Source organism: Staurois parvus, unplaced genomic scaffold, assembly GCF_062004578.1.
Source record: "Staurois parvus isolate SC_StPar_1 unplaced genomic scaffold, SC_StPar_1.0 ptg000054l, whole genome shotgun sequence".
Classification (NCBI taxonomy): domain Eukaryota; kingdom Metazoa; phylum Chordata; class Amphibia; order Anura; family Ranidae; genus Staurois; species Staurois parvus.
In genome coordinates this window covers 6,486,999-6,504,790 of record NW_028317850.1, presented here as the reverse complement: position 1 = coordinate 6,504,790, position 17,792 = coordinate 6,486,999, and the positions used below count along the sequence as shown (strand labels likewise).

The following is a 17,792-nucleotide window of genomic DNA, read 5'->3' as shown; positions in this document are numbered from 1 at the left end:
TCCCCATTGGAAGTATCCCCACTGTTCTTGTTCTGGGAAAAAACTAAATTAGGGATTTTCTTTTACTTTCACTTTCAGGGAAAATGGTAAACAGGACAAGTAGAGTGGGTGAATCTTCCTAAGGGGGATCATAGATAGCAATGAAAACCTGACAAGTGTTCTAATCCCTTTCCACTCTATCCAAAACAAAAAAAAAACAAAAATCATTTTGCCTTTAGCTATACTTTAATATTTAAAAAATTTACAAATTTGATTTAAGCACTTTTATCATACGTGCAAATTCTTATTTCATCAGAGGGAAATTTTGCAGTTACCTGGAATTTAGAGGAGAATCTGTAATGCATTCTTAAGCAGTACATTTTTTCTCCACTAGGTGAAAGATCGTCTTTTTGGTCCTAACCTTTTTTTTTTACAGCTGAATGTTTAAAACTGTGGTTTGAGTGGCTGCCATTAGCAAGCAGTTAAATTAATTTTATGTAAAATTTAACCAACATTTTTGGTTAGTCACTATATTGATCAACTCCAATGATGCATCCATATTTTTGCAATTTTCAACAATCATCTCCTTTAGCTTTAGCTTTTAACCTGCTGAAAGCAGGTAAAGGTTGAGAAAAGTATAACCAAGTGAAAAAAAAAAAATAGGTATGAAAAACAAAACAAATGCAACCACCACATCTAAGGACTGCAATATATATTTTTTTTCGTTCTTGGGTTTATATGGCAAGCAACTTCCTGTTCTAGGATGACAATGCTCACTGACTGTGGAGGAGCAGTGTTGTCTCACTAGGTCAGGAAATGGTCACAGCGATGAACCAGAGTTCTGGCAGTATATTAGTTACTTTATATTGTCATTATTGAACAGATCAGATTAAATGCTTTCAATGTTATATTTTATAGAATAAAAGAGAGCAAATAAGAGAATGTTATAACTTTTAAGTTTAAAAAAAAAAAATATTTATATTGATTTTTTTTCCTGATCCTGGTTCTGAACAGCATATATTAACATTAATATACTTAAAGTAGAGCTTAAGGCAAAATGTTTCTTTTCATTTTGGAAAGCATTAGGGAAGGTTATAACCCATGTCAGTTTTTTCCATCTGTGTTCCATTGGGGAGATTTCCCTTCACTTCCTGTCCCATATAGCTGAAACAGAAAGTAAGAGGAAATCTCTCTAAAGTGAGGGAATCCATGGTTGTCACCAGAATTAGTGCCCTCATTGGAGGATTTCCCCTCTATTCCTGAATTCCTATATTACTGTTCTGGGGACAGCCCAAATGTGGGATTTTTTTCTTCCAATCCCTCTGCACTCTATCCTAAACAAAAAAAAATAGTTTTGCCTTTAGTTATACTTTAATTCTTTAACTAAATATTGCATTGTTCTTACCTAGTGTGATTTTTTTTGTTTTAATATGAATGTAATTCATCATATTACATATTCTTTGTAAAATGATATTAAAGTTTGTGATGATGCAGTGAACTCTAAACACAGGAAATTCCAGGGATACATCGTCTCAGAGTTCTCCATACCCTTAATGCTATTGACGATGGCCATTTCACCACCTTTATGCTTCTGTTGGAGGATGGAGTATAGATTTTCCGTATTTCTGTTGTCTCCTGATATTTATGTTTATGTTAAAAACTTTCTTCAAAAAATGATTATATTAGTGACAATTAGTAATTTGTTTTTATTGAAACAACAGTTTTAACATTAATGCGAAATGATACTTCCTATGGAAAATGTTTAGGTGTGTAATTTTTATTAATACATGTTTTTCTATTTAAAAATAAGTATACATTTTAAGTCTGTCCATAGTGCCTTGAGCAGTTGAGGAAAGTTGAAAGAGAGGCTTTGGACCTGTAGGGTTATCTCACTGGTATTGTTGTTTTAAAGAATTGATGTTTATGTATAGAAGTTAAAATGGTTCTTGGGCAGGCAGCTTCTGCACCCCAGAGGATCTACACTGTCACCTTGGCTTCTAGTGTAATTAAAAAAATGGAAACTGAAGTGCCACACCACTGCTAAGAGGTCCAGGTGCAACGTTATTCCAATAAAAGTCAGGGGGCAATCCAAATATTAGCCAACATGAAAGGACATCCCCATTTAAATACAATATCTCCTTCCGCATTTCAGTTCATGAACTGTGTAAACAAAACAATAATAAATATGACAACAATAACAAATAAAATAAAACATTCTGATTAAAATTTGGACCTAATGAGAATAAATATATAAAAATAATATAATACTGTATATCCAAAAACTGACATGTGTACAAGTGCCTTGAGCCTTCAGTTCAGCAAACTATCAAATCTCATTCATTTTGAGTGTGTGTCCACTAAAATTGAGCAGGACATTGGTATACGGTTTACCAGTTTTGTAAAGGAAGATTAGAGTGAAAACTGATAAGCAATGTTATACAATTATTACATTAATAATAATACCTTAAGTTAATAAAATAAAGACACGTCCAACTTTAAAATAGTTTTGCTGGTAAGAGGCCAACGTTCTTATGGAACAATGCAAACACAATCTTTTACTAAATCGCAGTAGGTGGCAGTAAGCATAGACTAGTTATAGAGTTACATTTGGCAATGGTGACAGCTCTTAAATTCAGGATACATAGGAGGCCTGTTCTAACCAGTTTCAATTTAAACAGTAAATATGACACTTATTACTGCTGAGTTTATGAGAAGCAGGTGTTTATCCCTATGGAAGTGTCCCCAGGCTGCTGCACACAATGTTATGGGAGTTACTGCTGATCTCTGTCATATGTCTGTTGTGGAGATATGTGGAATAAACCACACTGAGCTATTTTATCAGTAATTTATTGAACCGTGCTTTTTCATTTTAAATCAAGAAGATTTAATACTGGAACTCCACCATGTGGGTATAATGAAGGCTGACCATTCAGAAATCAGTGTAAACCCAAACTATGGCCAGGCTAATAATACAATGGCCGTGAAATTCCTTGCTATATATTATAGGGTTTACCAGTTTTGTAAAGGAAGATTAGAGTAAAAACTGATAAGCAATGTTCTATAATTATTTCATTAATAATAATACCTTAAGTTAATAAAATAAAGGCCTGTCCAACTATAAAATAGTTTTGCTGGTAAGAGGCCAACGTTCTTATGGAACAATGCAAACACAATCTTTTACTAAATCGCAGTAGGCTGCAGTAAAGGTAGACTAGTTATAGACTTACATTTGGCAATGGTGACAGCTCTTAAATCCCGGATACCTAGCAGGCTTGTTCTAGCCAGTTTCCATTTCAACAGTAAATATGACACTTATTACTACTAAGTTTATGAGAAGCAGGTGTTTATCCCTATGGAAGTGTCCCCAGGCTGCCTGCACACAGTGTTGTGGGAGTTACTGCTGATCTCTGTCATATGTCTGTTGTGAAGATATGTGGAATAAACCACACTGAGCTATTTTATCAGTAATTTATTGCACCGTGCTCTTTCTTTTCAAATCAAGAAGCTTTAATACTTTGCCAATTAATGGACTGCGGTAAGACCTCATAAAGTAAAGTATAAAACCATTTTTGTTTTTTTTAAAATCATTCTAAATAATATATTATCCCTGACTAGAGGGAAAAAAGCAAATAACGGCAACTGAAACATGACAGTGCTTCAGGTAGAAATTGAATATCATTAAAGCCCAACTCCAGCTAAAACCTTTTATTTTGTTTTATAGACAAGGTTAGAGGCTCTGTTTTATTGCTGTCTGACAAAACCATATTTTAAGTGAAATGAAAAAGTTTAGAACCTCTGACAATGTTTTTATTACAGTGCTTGTACTTTCCTGTTCCAATGAAGACTCCCCCCCTCCCCAGTTGTCAGAAGGAAAGGAAGTAAGCAAAATAACCCCTATGGGGTCAAAGAGAGAAATAAAAAACAATTTCATTCTCTGTCCAAGATTGGAAAAGGATGCTTTGGCTTTAGATATACTGCACATTAAAGTCACTGTCAGGTTTTGTTATTGTTGCTCCACTGGGGATATTTCCCTTCACTTCCTGTCCTGGTGCCACAATGGGAAATTAGAGGAAAAATCACCAAAGTAATTAACATCCCCTCTCTGACAGTGGTCACCACATTTTGGCATTTGACATGTGATTGCTGTCTGTTTTAATTCTTAAAAACCCACATAACTGCATGCATTTCACACATTTGAAGTGCAACTACCATCTAGGAGAATGCAACTGGGGTGAAAAAGCTTTTAACATTTGCAGCTTAAAAGTCAGTAGTTGGGGGAGGAGGGGAGATAAAAACACACCTTAAAGTGGTTCTAGAGGCTGAAGGTTTTTTATGTGTGCAGCTCCCCTCCGGCCCCTCTGATACTTACCTGAGCTCACTCTCGATCCAATGATTTGCACAAGAGCAGTGCCTCTCCCAGCTCTTGCTCTTCTCATTGGCTCAGAGACAACAGTTGAAGCCATTAGTTTCCACTGCTATCAAACACAGCCAGTAAGGAGGGAGCGGGGGTTGAGCTGAGCCATGCTATGTGTGTCTATGACCACACAGAGCGGGGCTTAGAAGCAAGAATGCATGAGTGCCCCCATAGCAGCTTGCTATGGGAGCACTCAGCAAGAAGGAAGAGCCAGGTGCCAGTGGGGGACTGAGAAAAGAAGGTTCGGGGCTGCTCTGTTCAAAACCATTGCACAGATTAGGTAACTATAACATGTTTGTTACTAAAAAGAAAATAACTTTAGTATCACTTTAACTGCATGTTTTTAACTCTCCAAATTGCAAGTGGAAATGGGGCCTTAAGGAGGTTTCCCACCTTTAGTTAATCATCAAAAGTAAAAGTCAAAGACAATCCAAAATCTTCCAGTGGAAACACTAGTTCTGGTGACCCTGGTGACAACCAGGGATTCTCTCACTTTTGAAGGATTTCCCACTCACTTCCTGTTTTGACAGGCAGGATGGGAAATTTCCACAATAGGACACAAAAAAAACGTGACATGGGTTTTAACCCTCCATTACCCTATCCAAAGTGAAAAAAGACAAATCTTACAGTTTGATTCTGGTAATTTATAAGGCTAATAAGCAAGCTATTGTCATACAAAATCATTGGGGACATGCACCAATGCCAAAATAGATAAAACGACATTTAAAAACAGCATCTCTCCCTGCACACAACTGTCAGCTCTATCTGACAAAATGTTGTCGGCCCTCCTTTTTATTATCCATTACTTCAAATTATTGGCTCTTGTGATTGCGCTGATCTGGGGCAAAGGCTATGCCCTGCATTAAAGGTTGTTCTTTATTCCTAACAGTGATGTTGCAAACGCATCATCCAAACGGTTGCAATTTGATAGCTTTACAAATCCTGGAATGATGCTCCAATTCCTTAGTAGAAAAGAACTCCAATCTCATCCCTTGTGTCTAGGACATTGGAGAAAATTATGTGCAACTTATGGAGGCATCAATACCACCTAGTGAGGATCTTAAAAATCCTTTCCTGAATATGACTAGCTATAGAAGATTGATGTGTCTAAATGTATAATTTGAAGATACAGTATCTTTCTCTTAGAAGTTACATCCAAGTTTACATTCCCATTCTAATAGGTAATAAAGAGAGCATGGTGATACATATAACGATAGAAGGTTATAGTTTTGAGATAGAATTGGCGAGTCCTGCATTTTATAAGCCTAGAGAAATAAAGATTCCTGTGCAGGAATCCCTGATGTTGCAAGGTATTCTAATAATCTTGAAGCTGAATGTAGAGTAACCAATTCACCGGGGATAGGTCAGATCTTTCAGTTAATACCTACGATGTTGCAAGTGTCCTTTATTTAACACAACTGTGATAAGAAAAGGTTTGGATGTAGTCAATTTAATCCGCTTAAGGCGATTCAGACCAGGAGGAAATTTTGGGTACCCCAGTATTGGAGTCTTAGGGTCTATATAAGTGTAGAGTGAAAATCTTTTGAATCCCATGTTTTCAGAAATACATAATAGAAAATATTTATATTGGTTGCCATTATAGAGGGCATACAAAGAGCTGTGTTTCCAATTATACCCATAATTTATGCTTGGCATTAACGATCCAGTCCAACAGTCCAATGAGTAGTGTCACCTTCTAGTAAGATACAGTAATTTGGAATTTGGCTAGTTATAACAGGAGCCCTCCAATTTTTTTTATTAGAAAATTCAGAATGTATGCTCGGATAATGCAAGGTCCTTTAAACGGCTCAAAATCCATTATTATATATTGAAACATAAGATTATACAGTATATGAAAATAATATAAAACCACAGTTATGTTGGAACACTACACAATTCACCATCTGTTTTTATGTAGAATTAAAAGCATAACCATATTCTTGAAAAGAAAGCACAATGGCTAAGTGGTTAGCACTTCTACCTGGCAGCACTAGTCCCAGCCCTATTCTCCCTGTGGGTTTCCTCCCGCACTCCAAAGACATGCTGGTATGTTAATTGGCTCCTGTCTAAAGTGACCCTAGTGTGCGTATATATGAATGTGAGTTAGGTACCTTAGATTCTGAGCTCCTTGAGGGAAGGGACTGATGTGAATGTATAATATACTGTATATGTAAAGTGCTTCGTAAATTGATGATGCTATATAAGTACCTGTAACAAATAAATCCCAAGAAGATAATGTAGTCAACAATCTGTAATTCAGAAGATGTTGAAAATAATTCAGTGGGGGAAATCATTGCCTTAAAAATGCATTCCAAATGTTATTATTATTTTAATCTTCGTGAATACAGAAAAGGAACTTATTATATATTTTTTTAATCTACAGTATTCTTGGCAATGAAGAAAAGGCAGCAGCCTATGAACTTCACCTGTGTGTCAAAGACTACTGCTTTGCCAGGGAAGATCGCATTATTGGCATGACCGTTATCCAACTGAAGGGCATTGTGGAGAAAGGGAACTGTGCATCCTGGTATCCACTGACAAAGAACATCTGCATGGATGAAACTGGACTGACAATCCTAAGAATACTCTCTCAGAGGTCCAACGACGAGGTCTCAAAGGAGTTTGTCAGGTTGAAATCAGACACGCGGTCTCCAGAGGAGGTCTAGAGGGTTGGTGCTGCATGGGGAAAGTGATCTCAAAGAACTCTTTTTAAATACAGACACAAACCATTGATACAGTGTTGTTCTTTGAATAGTGTATGCATGTGCAAATCAGTGGGAATGTTTATTCAATATGTTTCAGTGTTTGCTAGTACACTGGTACTATATTTGCAAGGCGTGTTCAAGAAGAACTGTATTTTCTTTTTATATGACTGATATTGGGCAAGGACTTGTTCCCATAAAGTGCCAAAACCTACACCTTAGAATTGAAACATGCTCATGGTTATTTTTGGTATACATTGTTTTCTTACCAATTTTCAGCCTGGTTGAGTAATGAACTATTGATCATTGAGTTGTATTTGTTAAATAAATATGTGTTGTCATGCAGTCTGTAATGTTCAAATTCTTCTGACCCGCTATCTTTAATCATATCATCGTTTATTTCCTTTGCCTTTTATTGCATAATCAAATTATTGTTTGTTGCAACATGATTTGTACATTGTAAGTCCATTCCTGATTAGAACTGTTCCCTTACAAAAGAAAGGATGGCGCTATTTTATGTATATCCAACACAACCTTTCTGGTCTATCACTGTGAAGATAAATTGTAAAGACGCTTGTCCTTTCTTATGCAGTAATATCTGCTGTGTATTCCATTTTCTTTTTGGATCTTCTGCAATTAGTGCTAAATACAATGGCCTCATTTAAAAAAAGAATTATTTGTGTTGCCAGCACACACCAATCAGATTCAAGCTATAAAGCAAACCAGAATGCTGACATTGTTGACTTCCATCTGAAAATGCCAATAGCCTGACTGTTATGTTGACCCTTTGGTTTCAAAAACTTCAATATCATTGACCGAGAACAAATATGCAGATCAGAAAAGTCCTAAGTTACATACTTGCTCCAGGTCAGTGATTCCAAATACCAAAGCAAGAGGCTGAACATGGCAACCAGGAAACTACCATTTTCAGAAGTAGGGTTCAAATAGCAACCTTAGGATCACTTTAAGATACTGACAGCTATATTAAAAAAAAATAAAAATAGAATCAGATTTGCTCAGAGTTCTCACTAAAGTTTTTTTTCTTTATTTTTTTACAATGAAGCACTGAATAAAACGCAGCTGATGCTAATAGAAACCAGTCAGATTTAACTGCCGTTTTTTGCACTGGTTGAGCATAAATGTAAACAATCTGATCACTTGGTGTGGACAGCACTTCTGCCTTTTCCTTCCATCGGATTTGTGTGCCAGCCCCAGTATGCTCTGTAAGTCAAGAGTTTGTGTACATTTGTAAAAATACATTAGAGGGGTAATGTGTTAAACCATTCCTTAAGTTTTGCTCCTGCCATTTGTTCAGCTTCTCACACAGCAAAGGGTTATTTTCCATAAAATTTGCAGTATTTTTGTACTGTCTAGAAAAGAACAGAAAATTCCTTTAAAATATCTCTAATTCTACCAGAGTGTATGTGCTTAAAACATTGTATTGAATACCAAGGATATTGCTCGGAACAGTGTGCAGCTGGGTGTTGTATGTATTATTAAGGGAAATGACTTGTGGCAAGCTGGAAAATGTTGCATTGTACACTTAGCTGCAATTTCAGTCAAGTGTCTCTTTTTAAAGAAAAATAAATCCTACAGTTTGTACTTATGCAACATAAAAAAATGTATTGCACTGAGGCAAAAGTCTTGTTATGTAAATATATTTAGTGACATATTGTAAAATAAAATATGAAGAAAGAGTTTGTTTTATTTATTTATCGGATTTAAAGAAAATCTGTCATGAGAGCAATACAGGTGCTACCATTGCCAATCTCTTTGCTATTTCTAAAATGCTATTTGGGGCTATTTGCCTGGCTTTACTACTTGGAGTCATGACCGGGAACAACTAGGCAGGGTAAGTATATCTTTATCTGCACACTTGTTCCAGGTTAGTGGCTTAAAGTATTGAAGTCAATGAATTAGCATGATAGCCAGGCAACCTCTTAGAGGAAGAAACCATCAATGGCAGCCTTCGTGTTTGTCTCATGGCAGCTTTCGCCTAAAGTAAAACTTTACTTTTTTGTTATATTTTGTTAAAAAAAATAATATATATATATAACTCTAGTAAATAACCCCCTTGTTATGCATATCATATTAGATGTATGTTTTCATTTAAATTGAAGAAGGGCATTGACTATTAAAAGTCACACTAATAAATTACATTTTCCTGTTTTATAGTCTTCTATTGGTTTGTAAACTCAAATGTCTTCAACAATATATAATACAAATCTAGTACAAAGCAAATTACAGAGAGAGGCCACATTCAGCAAAATGAAATTGTATGCATTATACAAACTTGGAGACAGAAAATGGTAAGGACAGTACAAACAGCAAGGTATCTGTACACATTAGTTGCTGATTAATAATGTGTTTGGTAAGAGGTGTCAATAAGGCCTCTTTTTCACTAGTCTTAGTCCACTCAAGAGTCCCCCAAGGTGGACCACTCTTTAGAGAATGTTTGGCAAGCAGTAAAGTGGTGTTATCTCACCTCCTTACTGCTTGTTTTAACCCCCAGAAGCCTGCACCATTATGTCACAACCTTTGTTTGAATGGGTCGCATTTGGTGTGGGGGGACTTAATTCTTGCAGTGGCCATGAAGCAAGGCATCACAGTTGCAGCATGTGTACACCCCGGTCCGCTGTTAACACCCCGATCACATCAAGCCTGACTTTGAAATCGTGTGACTTACAGTGAAGTCGGTGAGATGCCAATTTCAAATGTCTATGAAAATCGCACCAAAAGTAGTACATGTACTACTTTAGAAATCGGTGCGGCTCCGACCAAGTCAGAACCACACTGATTTGACCGCTCTAATTGCAGACAATAGGGTGCGACTTGGCATATGATTTGCAAGTCGCATGGCATGCAAATCGCTTACCAAGTCACACCTCATGTGACCGGGGTGTAAGGGAAAGATGTTGGGGGCAGTAAAATCACAGCTAAGTTTTATGTTTTTATTGCCTCACAATACAAGTGTAGATGAGCCCTAATACACAAAGCAGTTGAGTTCTTCTTCTGCAACTCTTTTTTTTTTTTAATTCTTTATTTTCAAACTCAAGATTGGCATTACAGCCAAAGGCATTGTTTTATAGTATTTTGCTAATAATGATATATTGCTTATAATATTTCAGAGTTACAAGTCCTTCAAGGTGGACCATAATATGAATGGCATAGGCAGTGTGTCAACCAGTATGGTAAGTATAAGATATTTTTAGATCAGTATGAACACAACTAAGGAAACGTACTATGATGCCCAAACGTAAAGCGTAAGAGAGGGAAATGTGGAGGTAAGGGAAAGAGACAAGACTGGGGAAGGAAAGAAAAGGATGTTTGGGGGAGGCTGTCAAATATTTCATGTACTGTATGTGATCTAATTATTTTCAAAAACTATGAACTGACAGAGAAAACTCCTTCTCCCAGAGGGTAAGTCTGTATATCATGGCTGATAAAAAATTGTTTAGAAAATGTACCCCACGCGGCCACAATCTCTTCAAAAAGTGACAGCTGGTACAGGGAACTTCTCCCCATACTGCTATCAAAGAGAGGCAGCGGATCGCAGAGCAGCTGCAGGAGCGGGTGGAATATGGAACATTTTCCCAAAGGTGAACTTAGCCTTTAACTTTATTTCCATTTCATACCTGAGGTAATCAATTATAAAAGTCAGCAAGTCATACATTAGAAATGAATTGTCGGGTTAGACTGGGGCACCTGGAAGCTAAATGACTGGTCAGTAAGACTCATTATGAACTTTGAGCCATACATAAAAAATGCAGCCAGCTGTGAAATGGTCAAATAGATCACTGCTTGAGCGTTAGTTCCAGTGCTACGCTCAGCCCACTGGTATTCTCATAAAATGATCTCAACACTAGTGAGTGTATATATTCTACTTCATGGACATTCCATCCAGTAGATCATTCAAGCAAAGCAGATGATGTGTTGTACATTCCTATGATGGACAGACGTGTTACTTGCACAAAGTCCTCAACGCATCCGCAATGTGATGCTAACCTTTCTGGTGATAAAATACATATCTATAACACACTTTAGTAAATGAATGCATCTTCTAATTGTATATCTATCCTTAATCGGGTCTTATCACAATGTGTATGGGCACATTTTAGATTAAAAACAACCAGATGAATCACTGTAATTGTTTTGAGGAAATTATTTTTCCATTGATTTTATCTGAACCTTTTTGTGCTCATACACTACCCCTCCTTACTGTAAAGGCTTTTTTTTCTACTTAATTTTTCCTTGGAGGCACATGATCCTCTTCTTTACCTTGTGACTTCATCACAGGAGCTTCCTTGATCTTTAATTCACAGGAGCCAGGAGAATAGTTCACAGAGTGCACCATGCATCACTTCTGCTAGATATGGCCAGTCGGAGGGGACAACATTAATATCTTTTTTCCTCTACATGCATTCTGTAGTCCTTAAGGCAGAGTGAAATTATTGTAGTGAATTCACCAATCGGTAGATGATGCTATTAATCTGCTGAAGGAAAGAAAATGAAATGATATCAATGAAAATAAGTATCATAATTAAAATGTGTATGCAACCAATATTTTTTATTATGTTTTTGGTACATTGGAAAGGACTTAGAACCTCTGTCAGGTTTTTATTGCTGTTTCTGTCCCCTCTAGGTAGATTTACTCTATTTGTTCTGGTAGCCCTTGTCACCATAATAGAAAGTAAGGGAAAATCCAAATTGCTGTCAGAACAGATAAAGGTACATTTTCTACCTGTTCCAATGTTCCAAGAGGCAACTCTCGTGTTTTTAGCCTTTCCCCACCCTATCTGAAATTGAAGAAATTTTAGCTATAAATTTGACTTCAGTTCAAACATCACTGTTTGTGTAGCATGCTTGAGATATATATGTAGTTTTATTTTTTGTTTTATTATTTGGGTAAAGCTGCACTTCAGTGGCATATTATTGATAAGCAGATCTTATTGTAAGACAAAGTGTAGTTTAACTCTTAGGAGAGGTTTGTGTTAATTATATGTTTTCAAACCCATGAACAGTGAAAGAAATCAACTTACAGGAGCACAGTCACTATGTAAGTAGAGACATTGGAAGTGAATCTCTTATGATTGAAACTTGAAAAAGATGTCACCTAAGAAATTAAATTGGCCACATTTTGTGAATGAATGAAGTTGGAAGGTCAGTTACTATGTCAGTGAAAACTATTGCCCCTGCATTACACAAAAAGCACCTCTGACATTCATATACTCCATAGATTACAGGGCTATACCATATTTTCTGTGGTACACAATTGCTTGACAGATTCTATGGGTGTTCAGTCAAGCAGGCAAAGGTGACACATCTCATGGGGGGGGGGGGGGTAAACATCACCTTATAGTTATAGTGAACAGCAACAAAAAATGTGTGTCTTTATACATTTATAGTACCACTTTCTCTCCAGAGGATTTACCCCCCTTCCTGACCAGGTCATTTTTTGTGTTACAGTGCGTTATTTAACTGACAATAGTGCGGTCATGCAACTCTGCACCCAAATTAAATTTACATCCTTTTTTTCCCCATGGATAGAGCTTTCTTTCAGTGGTATTTTATCATCTGTTGGTCTTTTTTTTTTTTTTTTATAGCACAAAAAATAAACGCACAATTTTGAGAAAAAAAACAATGTTTTTGGCTTTTTGCTATTAAACATGTCCAGTAACAAAATTTAAAAATCAAATGACATCATAAATTTAGGCCAAATTGTATTCTGCTACGTGTTTGCTAAAAAAAAATCCCAGTACGTGTAAATTAATTGGTTTACATGAAAGTTATTGCATTTACAAATGGCAGTATATATACTGGGATTTATTTTTTATCTTTACCAGTAATGGCGACGATTAGCGACTGATAGCGGGACTGCGGTGGGCATTCTGACACTGTGGGGAACTGACCTGGTGTCACTGACATCCCTAGTGACACCAATACAGCAATCAGTGCTAATAAAAAGCACTGACACTGTACTAATGGCACTGGGCAGGAAGGGGTTAACGTAGGGCGATCAAAGGGTTAACTGTGTGCCGTTTTACTAAGTGTGCTGTGTTTGAGCTGCACTGTAAGTACACTGCTTATAGTGCAGTGCAGTTAATGACACCCCAAACACAGGTCATAAATGCAGTGTACTGAATTGTATGGTACAAAACAACTATGCGATCCAGATGCAGCGCTGTTCCAAAATTGGTGCCTGCACATCTTTGGTGCAATGCTGTATAATTCAATCCCAGTGTGCAGGAGGTGACAGGGGAGAGAGCTGTTTTGTTTACTAACAGTTCTCAGCAACCACTGGGCTCCAGCGAGTAATCACCATCTGGGACCCGCTGATTGTCATCTGCAGATGGCGGCATGGGTTGGACGTTTCCCCTACCCAGAAATGCAAAATTGTGTGTGTATATGTATATATATATATATATATATATATATATATATATATGTGTGTGTGATTTTGGGCACAGGTGCCGCCCTGTAGCAGTATTTCTGCTATGGGACGGTGTTAAAGCCAAATCAAAATGAACAAGCTTGAACCGCACTGCACTAAATCGCATTTGAATTGCACAGGAATGCGGTGCAGTTCTTGTGTGCTTTATATATGCATTTCATAGTGTGAACCGAGGCTAAAACTATATAACTGCAGGAAAAATATAAAAATATTCAAAATACACTTGGGCTGCATGCCTAAGTGAGGGTGACATCAGTAAGTCTCAGCAAGAGGCAAGCTGAGGATCCCAAACTCAATGAAAATGCATTCTTCCCCATTGCTGAAGCTTTTGTTTGTGAGATGTGGTATCCTCAACTTTCCCATAATTCGACAATGAGGCCCAGCAGCATCATCAGTTCCAACAGGAAGCATCCAGAAAGTAAGGTGTAAGAAAATATTTTGCTTTTAAATTTTTCATCAGTTGTTTAATTTTTTTATTCACTTAGATGAAGATTTATAATGGAGAGCAGATACTGCTATCCATCTTCTGTTGTACTCCACAGTATTGCATAGTATCACAATATGCATTTTGCAGCTCATTCTTAAAATGTAGGCCAGGGTATTGAGCCTGTGGTAGTTCAGAGTTCAAGTTGCTTTACATAACAGAGATAACTCTATGATTAGTGGAGAGACCAGCACATGGCATAGACATATTAAATGACTTTGCTCTCCCAAGGTTATTTTTTTTGTAAACAACCCCATTCATTATTGCTGTGCTCCACATCCTAAAACATTTGTAAAGCTCTTTGGCTTAAGTGAGCTGAATTAAGAATTTGGCTTTAACGCCGTCCCATAGCAGAAATACTGCTACAGGGAGGCACCTGTGCGCAAAATCACATATACAGTATATATACGCAATTTTGCATTTCTGGGTAGGGGACACGTCCTACCCATGCCGCCATCTGCAGATGTCAATCAGCGGGTCCCAGATGGTGATTACTCGCTGGAGCCCAGTGATTGCCGAGAACTGTTAGTAAACAAAACAGCTCTCTCCCCTGTCACCTCCTGCACACTGGGATTGAATTATACAGCATTGCACCAAAGATGTGCAGGCACCAATTTTGTAACAGCGCTGCATCTGGATCGCATAGTTGTTTTGTACCATGCAATCCGGTACACTGCATTTATGACCTGTGTTTGGGGTGTCATTAAGATTGCACTGACACTGGCTGTAGATCACCAGGGCAGTGCAATTTGAATGCAGAGCAGGAAATGAGCGAGGATAATGGGTTTCCTGCACTGCATTCTAGTGTGAACCTGCATTCTAGTATGAATGTTTATTACTTTAACTTAACTTTAGATGGGGAGGGGGATGACCAGAGTAAGCGGACCTTGCATTTTCAAGTAGAAATGGGGATGATCAAAACCTACATTATAGTGCAGTTTGCCACTGCAAACAATTACTTGTTAATCCTACCAGTAGCTCCAATAAGTTGTCACCCAGGGGCGGACTGACAACACATGGGGCCCCGGGCAATAGGGGATCATGGGGCCCCTGCGTCCTTGCCCAAACTCAAAAAAGCCTATGAAAAAGGTACCAGGGGCATCTCATGGGGCCCCCTACTGACCCCGGGCCCTCGGGCAGTGCCCGAGTTTCCAAATGGTCAGTCCGCCCCTGTTGTCACCCTGTAGACAAGTTAATGAAAAATGGATATTTTAGATTCTTATCAAGCAAAAAATGGTTAAAACCACATAAATAAAAGCTAAACATTGTATGCACCCCATCATTAAAATAGTCCCAACTTTACATTTGAATGGCTTGCCCTGCATGTAAGATTAAAAAAAAGTAGAATTCATGTACTGAATACTGTAATTTCAGGTAGTAAACACATATAGTTACTGGTGTACAATCTTTTCCACTATAGTGAGCCTTAAATATAAGGCAAATAGAAGTTGACATACTTTCAAAGAAATCAAGCTTGTAGTAGTAAATTTAAATCTGTAATATACCAATATTTCAATTAAAGATACTCATTTTGTGAGTCTCCCAGTTCCCTCTAAATGAAATGTAATGTGTCTCTGTGTGTAATATGAACATACTATACTTGCCCTCCTCCTTCCTGCCATTTCTTGTTGGCTAATAAACACTTGATTATTTTATTATGCTAAATTATTATCAGCCAATGTAAATTATTCACAAGAACAGTTAAATAACAAGAAGACTTGAGATGACGGTTTCAGATAAGTGCTGATTAAAAAACAGCTTGGAGCAGCTTTACAGAATTTTCGTGAACACGTCCCAAGTGTCTCATATGTGCTTTTTTTCCTATCTCCAACATTTAAAAATGTTTTCCTTCTCCAAATAGATTTTATCACCCCCTCAATTCTCACTGAATTGTTTAACAGTGCTCCTAGGGATGACATTTGTGTGGCTGTGCATACAGTATAGCATTCTTATTGAGAGTATCCTTATATTTGACTTACAGGATTTTGGCTAACAGATCCTAAGAATGTGATACAGAGAATTGTTGAATAGTTTTCAGTGACAGCAGAAGTTTTGAGGTGCAGACGTGTTATTAAACACACAGCCATACTGGCCTTCCTCTATTTATTATGGAGAACAAAGCTTCTTTTATACAGATTTCATATCTTACATCTAAACTTTGTATTAGTTTCTAAATACTGCAGCATAAAATGTGATTAGCTATTAAATGACTTCTTTGAGATCGCATATGCAGGTATCTTCTTTAATGTGACTTTCCTAGATAGTCTAGGAGGTAAGGAATAAGCACGAATACTCATTATTGCTTGTCTATCAAGCAGCCAGTGCTCCCCTCTGCCTCCATTATGAGGATGAGCCCTGGTTGCCTTCACCTATAATGCAGGACCTCGGGCTAAGAGGATCATCTTTGTGCGACTGGTCCTACAGTTGGGAGGAAGCCTGCAAGAAAGGGGAATAAGGTATTCTATTTCCTCATTAACCCCTAGACTAAATAAGAATCTAAGCCTTGTTGTCTGTGTCTGTAGATGATAAGGGAGATGGGGCACTACAGTCAATACATAGTTTTTAGTGTTGACTAGAGTTCAGCTTTGAAGTAATTTTCTAGTGATTTTTGCCCTCAGCTACATCACTAACTTAGTCTTTAAATACCAACCAAATCATTTTCTTAGTTCCTCCCAAATCCTCCTGCACTCTAGCTTCCTTATCACCTCCTTCCATGCTCCCCTCCAGGACTTCTCCCAAGCTTCTCCTATCCTATGGAACTCCCTACCACAATCTGACTATCTCCTACTCTGTCCACTTTTAGATAACCCCTGAACAACCCTTATCTTCTATCCTGTCTCCACCTAACAACTATACTTATCAATTCTAAGATTAAATGAAAAAAGTTGGGTGACCTTCAGGTGGTAGGAGGTCACACCCAGGAATTATCATAGTGCCACGTCCCAATTAAGGATAAATGTGTCAAAAAAAATAGCTAATGGACTTTTTAGGCACATAAACTCGGTACACAAAAGATAAAATCAATTGTTACTTTATTGCACAGTGGAAGCATGTTTCCCTCACCAACCAAGTTACAGGCTGTTCCAATGGAAGTTAAGTAGGGATAGTAGATACAATTTATTTCCTTCAGAAAAACAAGAACCTGTTTCTGGTCAGCCAGGGTGGACATCGGTTGCTGCATTGAGGATACCTTTATCATACAACACACATGGTTTATCTATGTAAGTGCCTGACAGGCGGTACCTATGTTTTATTTGTACTCCTTTGTTCAATTATATAATGATTACTGTTTCAGTCTGTTCATCTGTTAGATGCATTGCTAGCCCCTGAGGAAGCAACTGCAGTCGTGAAACATGTTGGGCGTTTTCCACACAGCTTGGAAATTCCCCACCCTCTGAAGGAAGTAAATTGTGTCTACCAGCCCTACTTAACTTCCATTGGAACAGCCTGGAATTTGGTTGATGGGGGGGAAACATGCTATGTTTCAATTGTGCAATGCAATTTTAAATACACATTTAATATGTTTTATATGTGACATGTGAAAAAAGTAACAATTGATTTTATCTTTTGTGTACCGAGTTTATGTGCCTAAAAAGTCCATTAGTTATTTTTTTGACAATTATACTCATCACTTGAACCTCTCTTGTAGATTGTAATCCCTAACGAGCAAGGTCCTCTAATTCCTATTGTATTAAATTGTATTGGAACTGTACTGTGTGCCCTCATGTCGTAAAGTGCTACACAAACTGTTGGCGTTATATA

General features: G+C 37.5%; 1 protein-coding gene across 2 annotated transcripts in view; it reads left to right on the top strand.

Annotated features, from left to right (window-relative positions):
* The window catches only part of LOC149470057 (protein unc-13 homolog C-like), a 434,551-nt gene extending 425,286 nt beyond the window's left edge, over positions 1-9,265 (top strand). For both annotated transcript variants that reach the window (XM_089668057.1, XM_089668050.1), the window contains one exon: positions 6,777-9,265. In XM_089668057.1, the coding sequence (XP_089524183.1) occupies positions 6,777-7,059 (283 nt within the window). In that variant the 3' untranslated portion in view covers positions 7,060-9,265. The remainder of the gene's footprint in view (positions 1-6,776) is intronic.
* Positions 9,266-17,792: the final 8,527 nt, after the last annotated feature.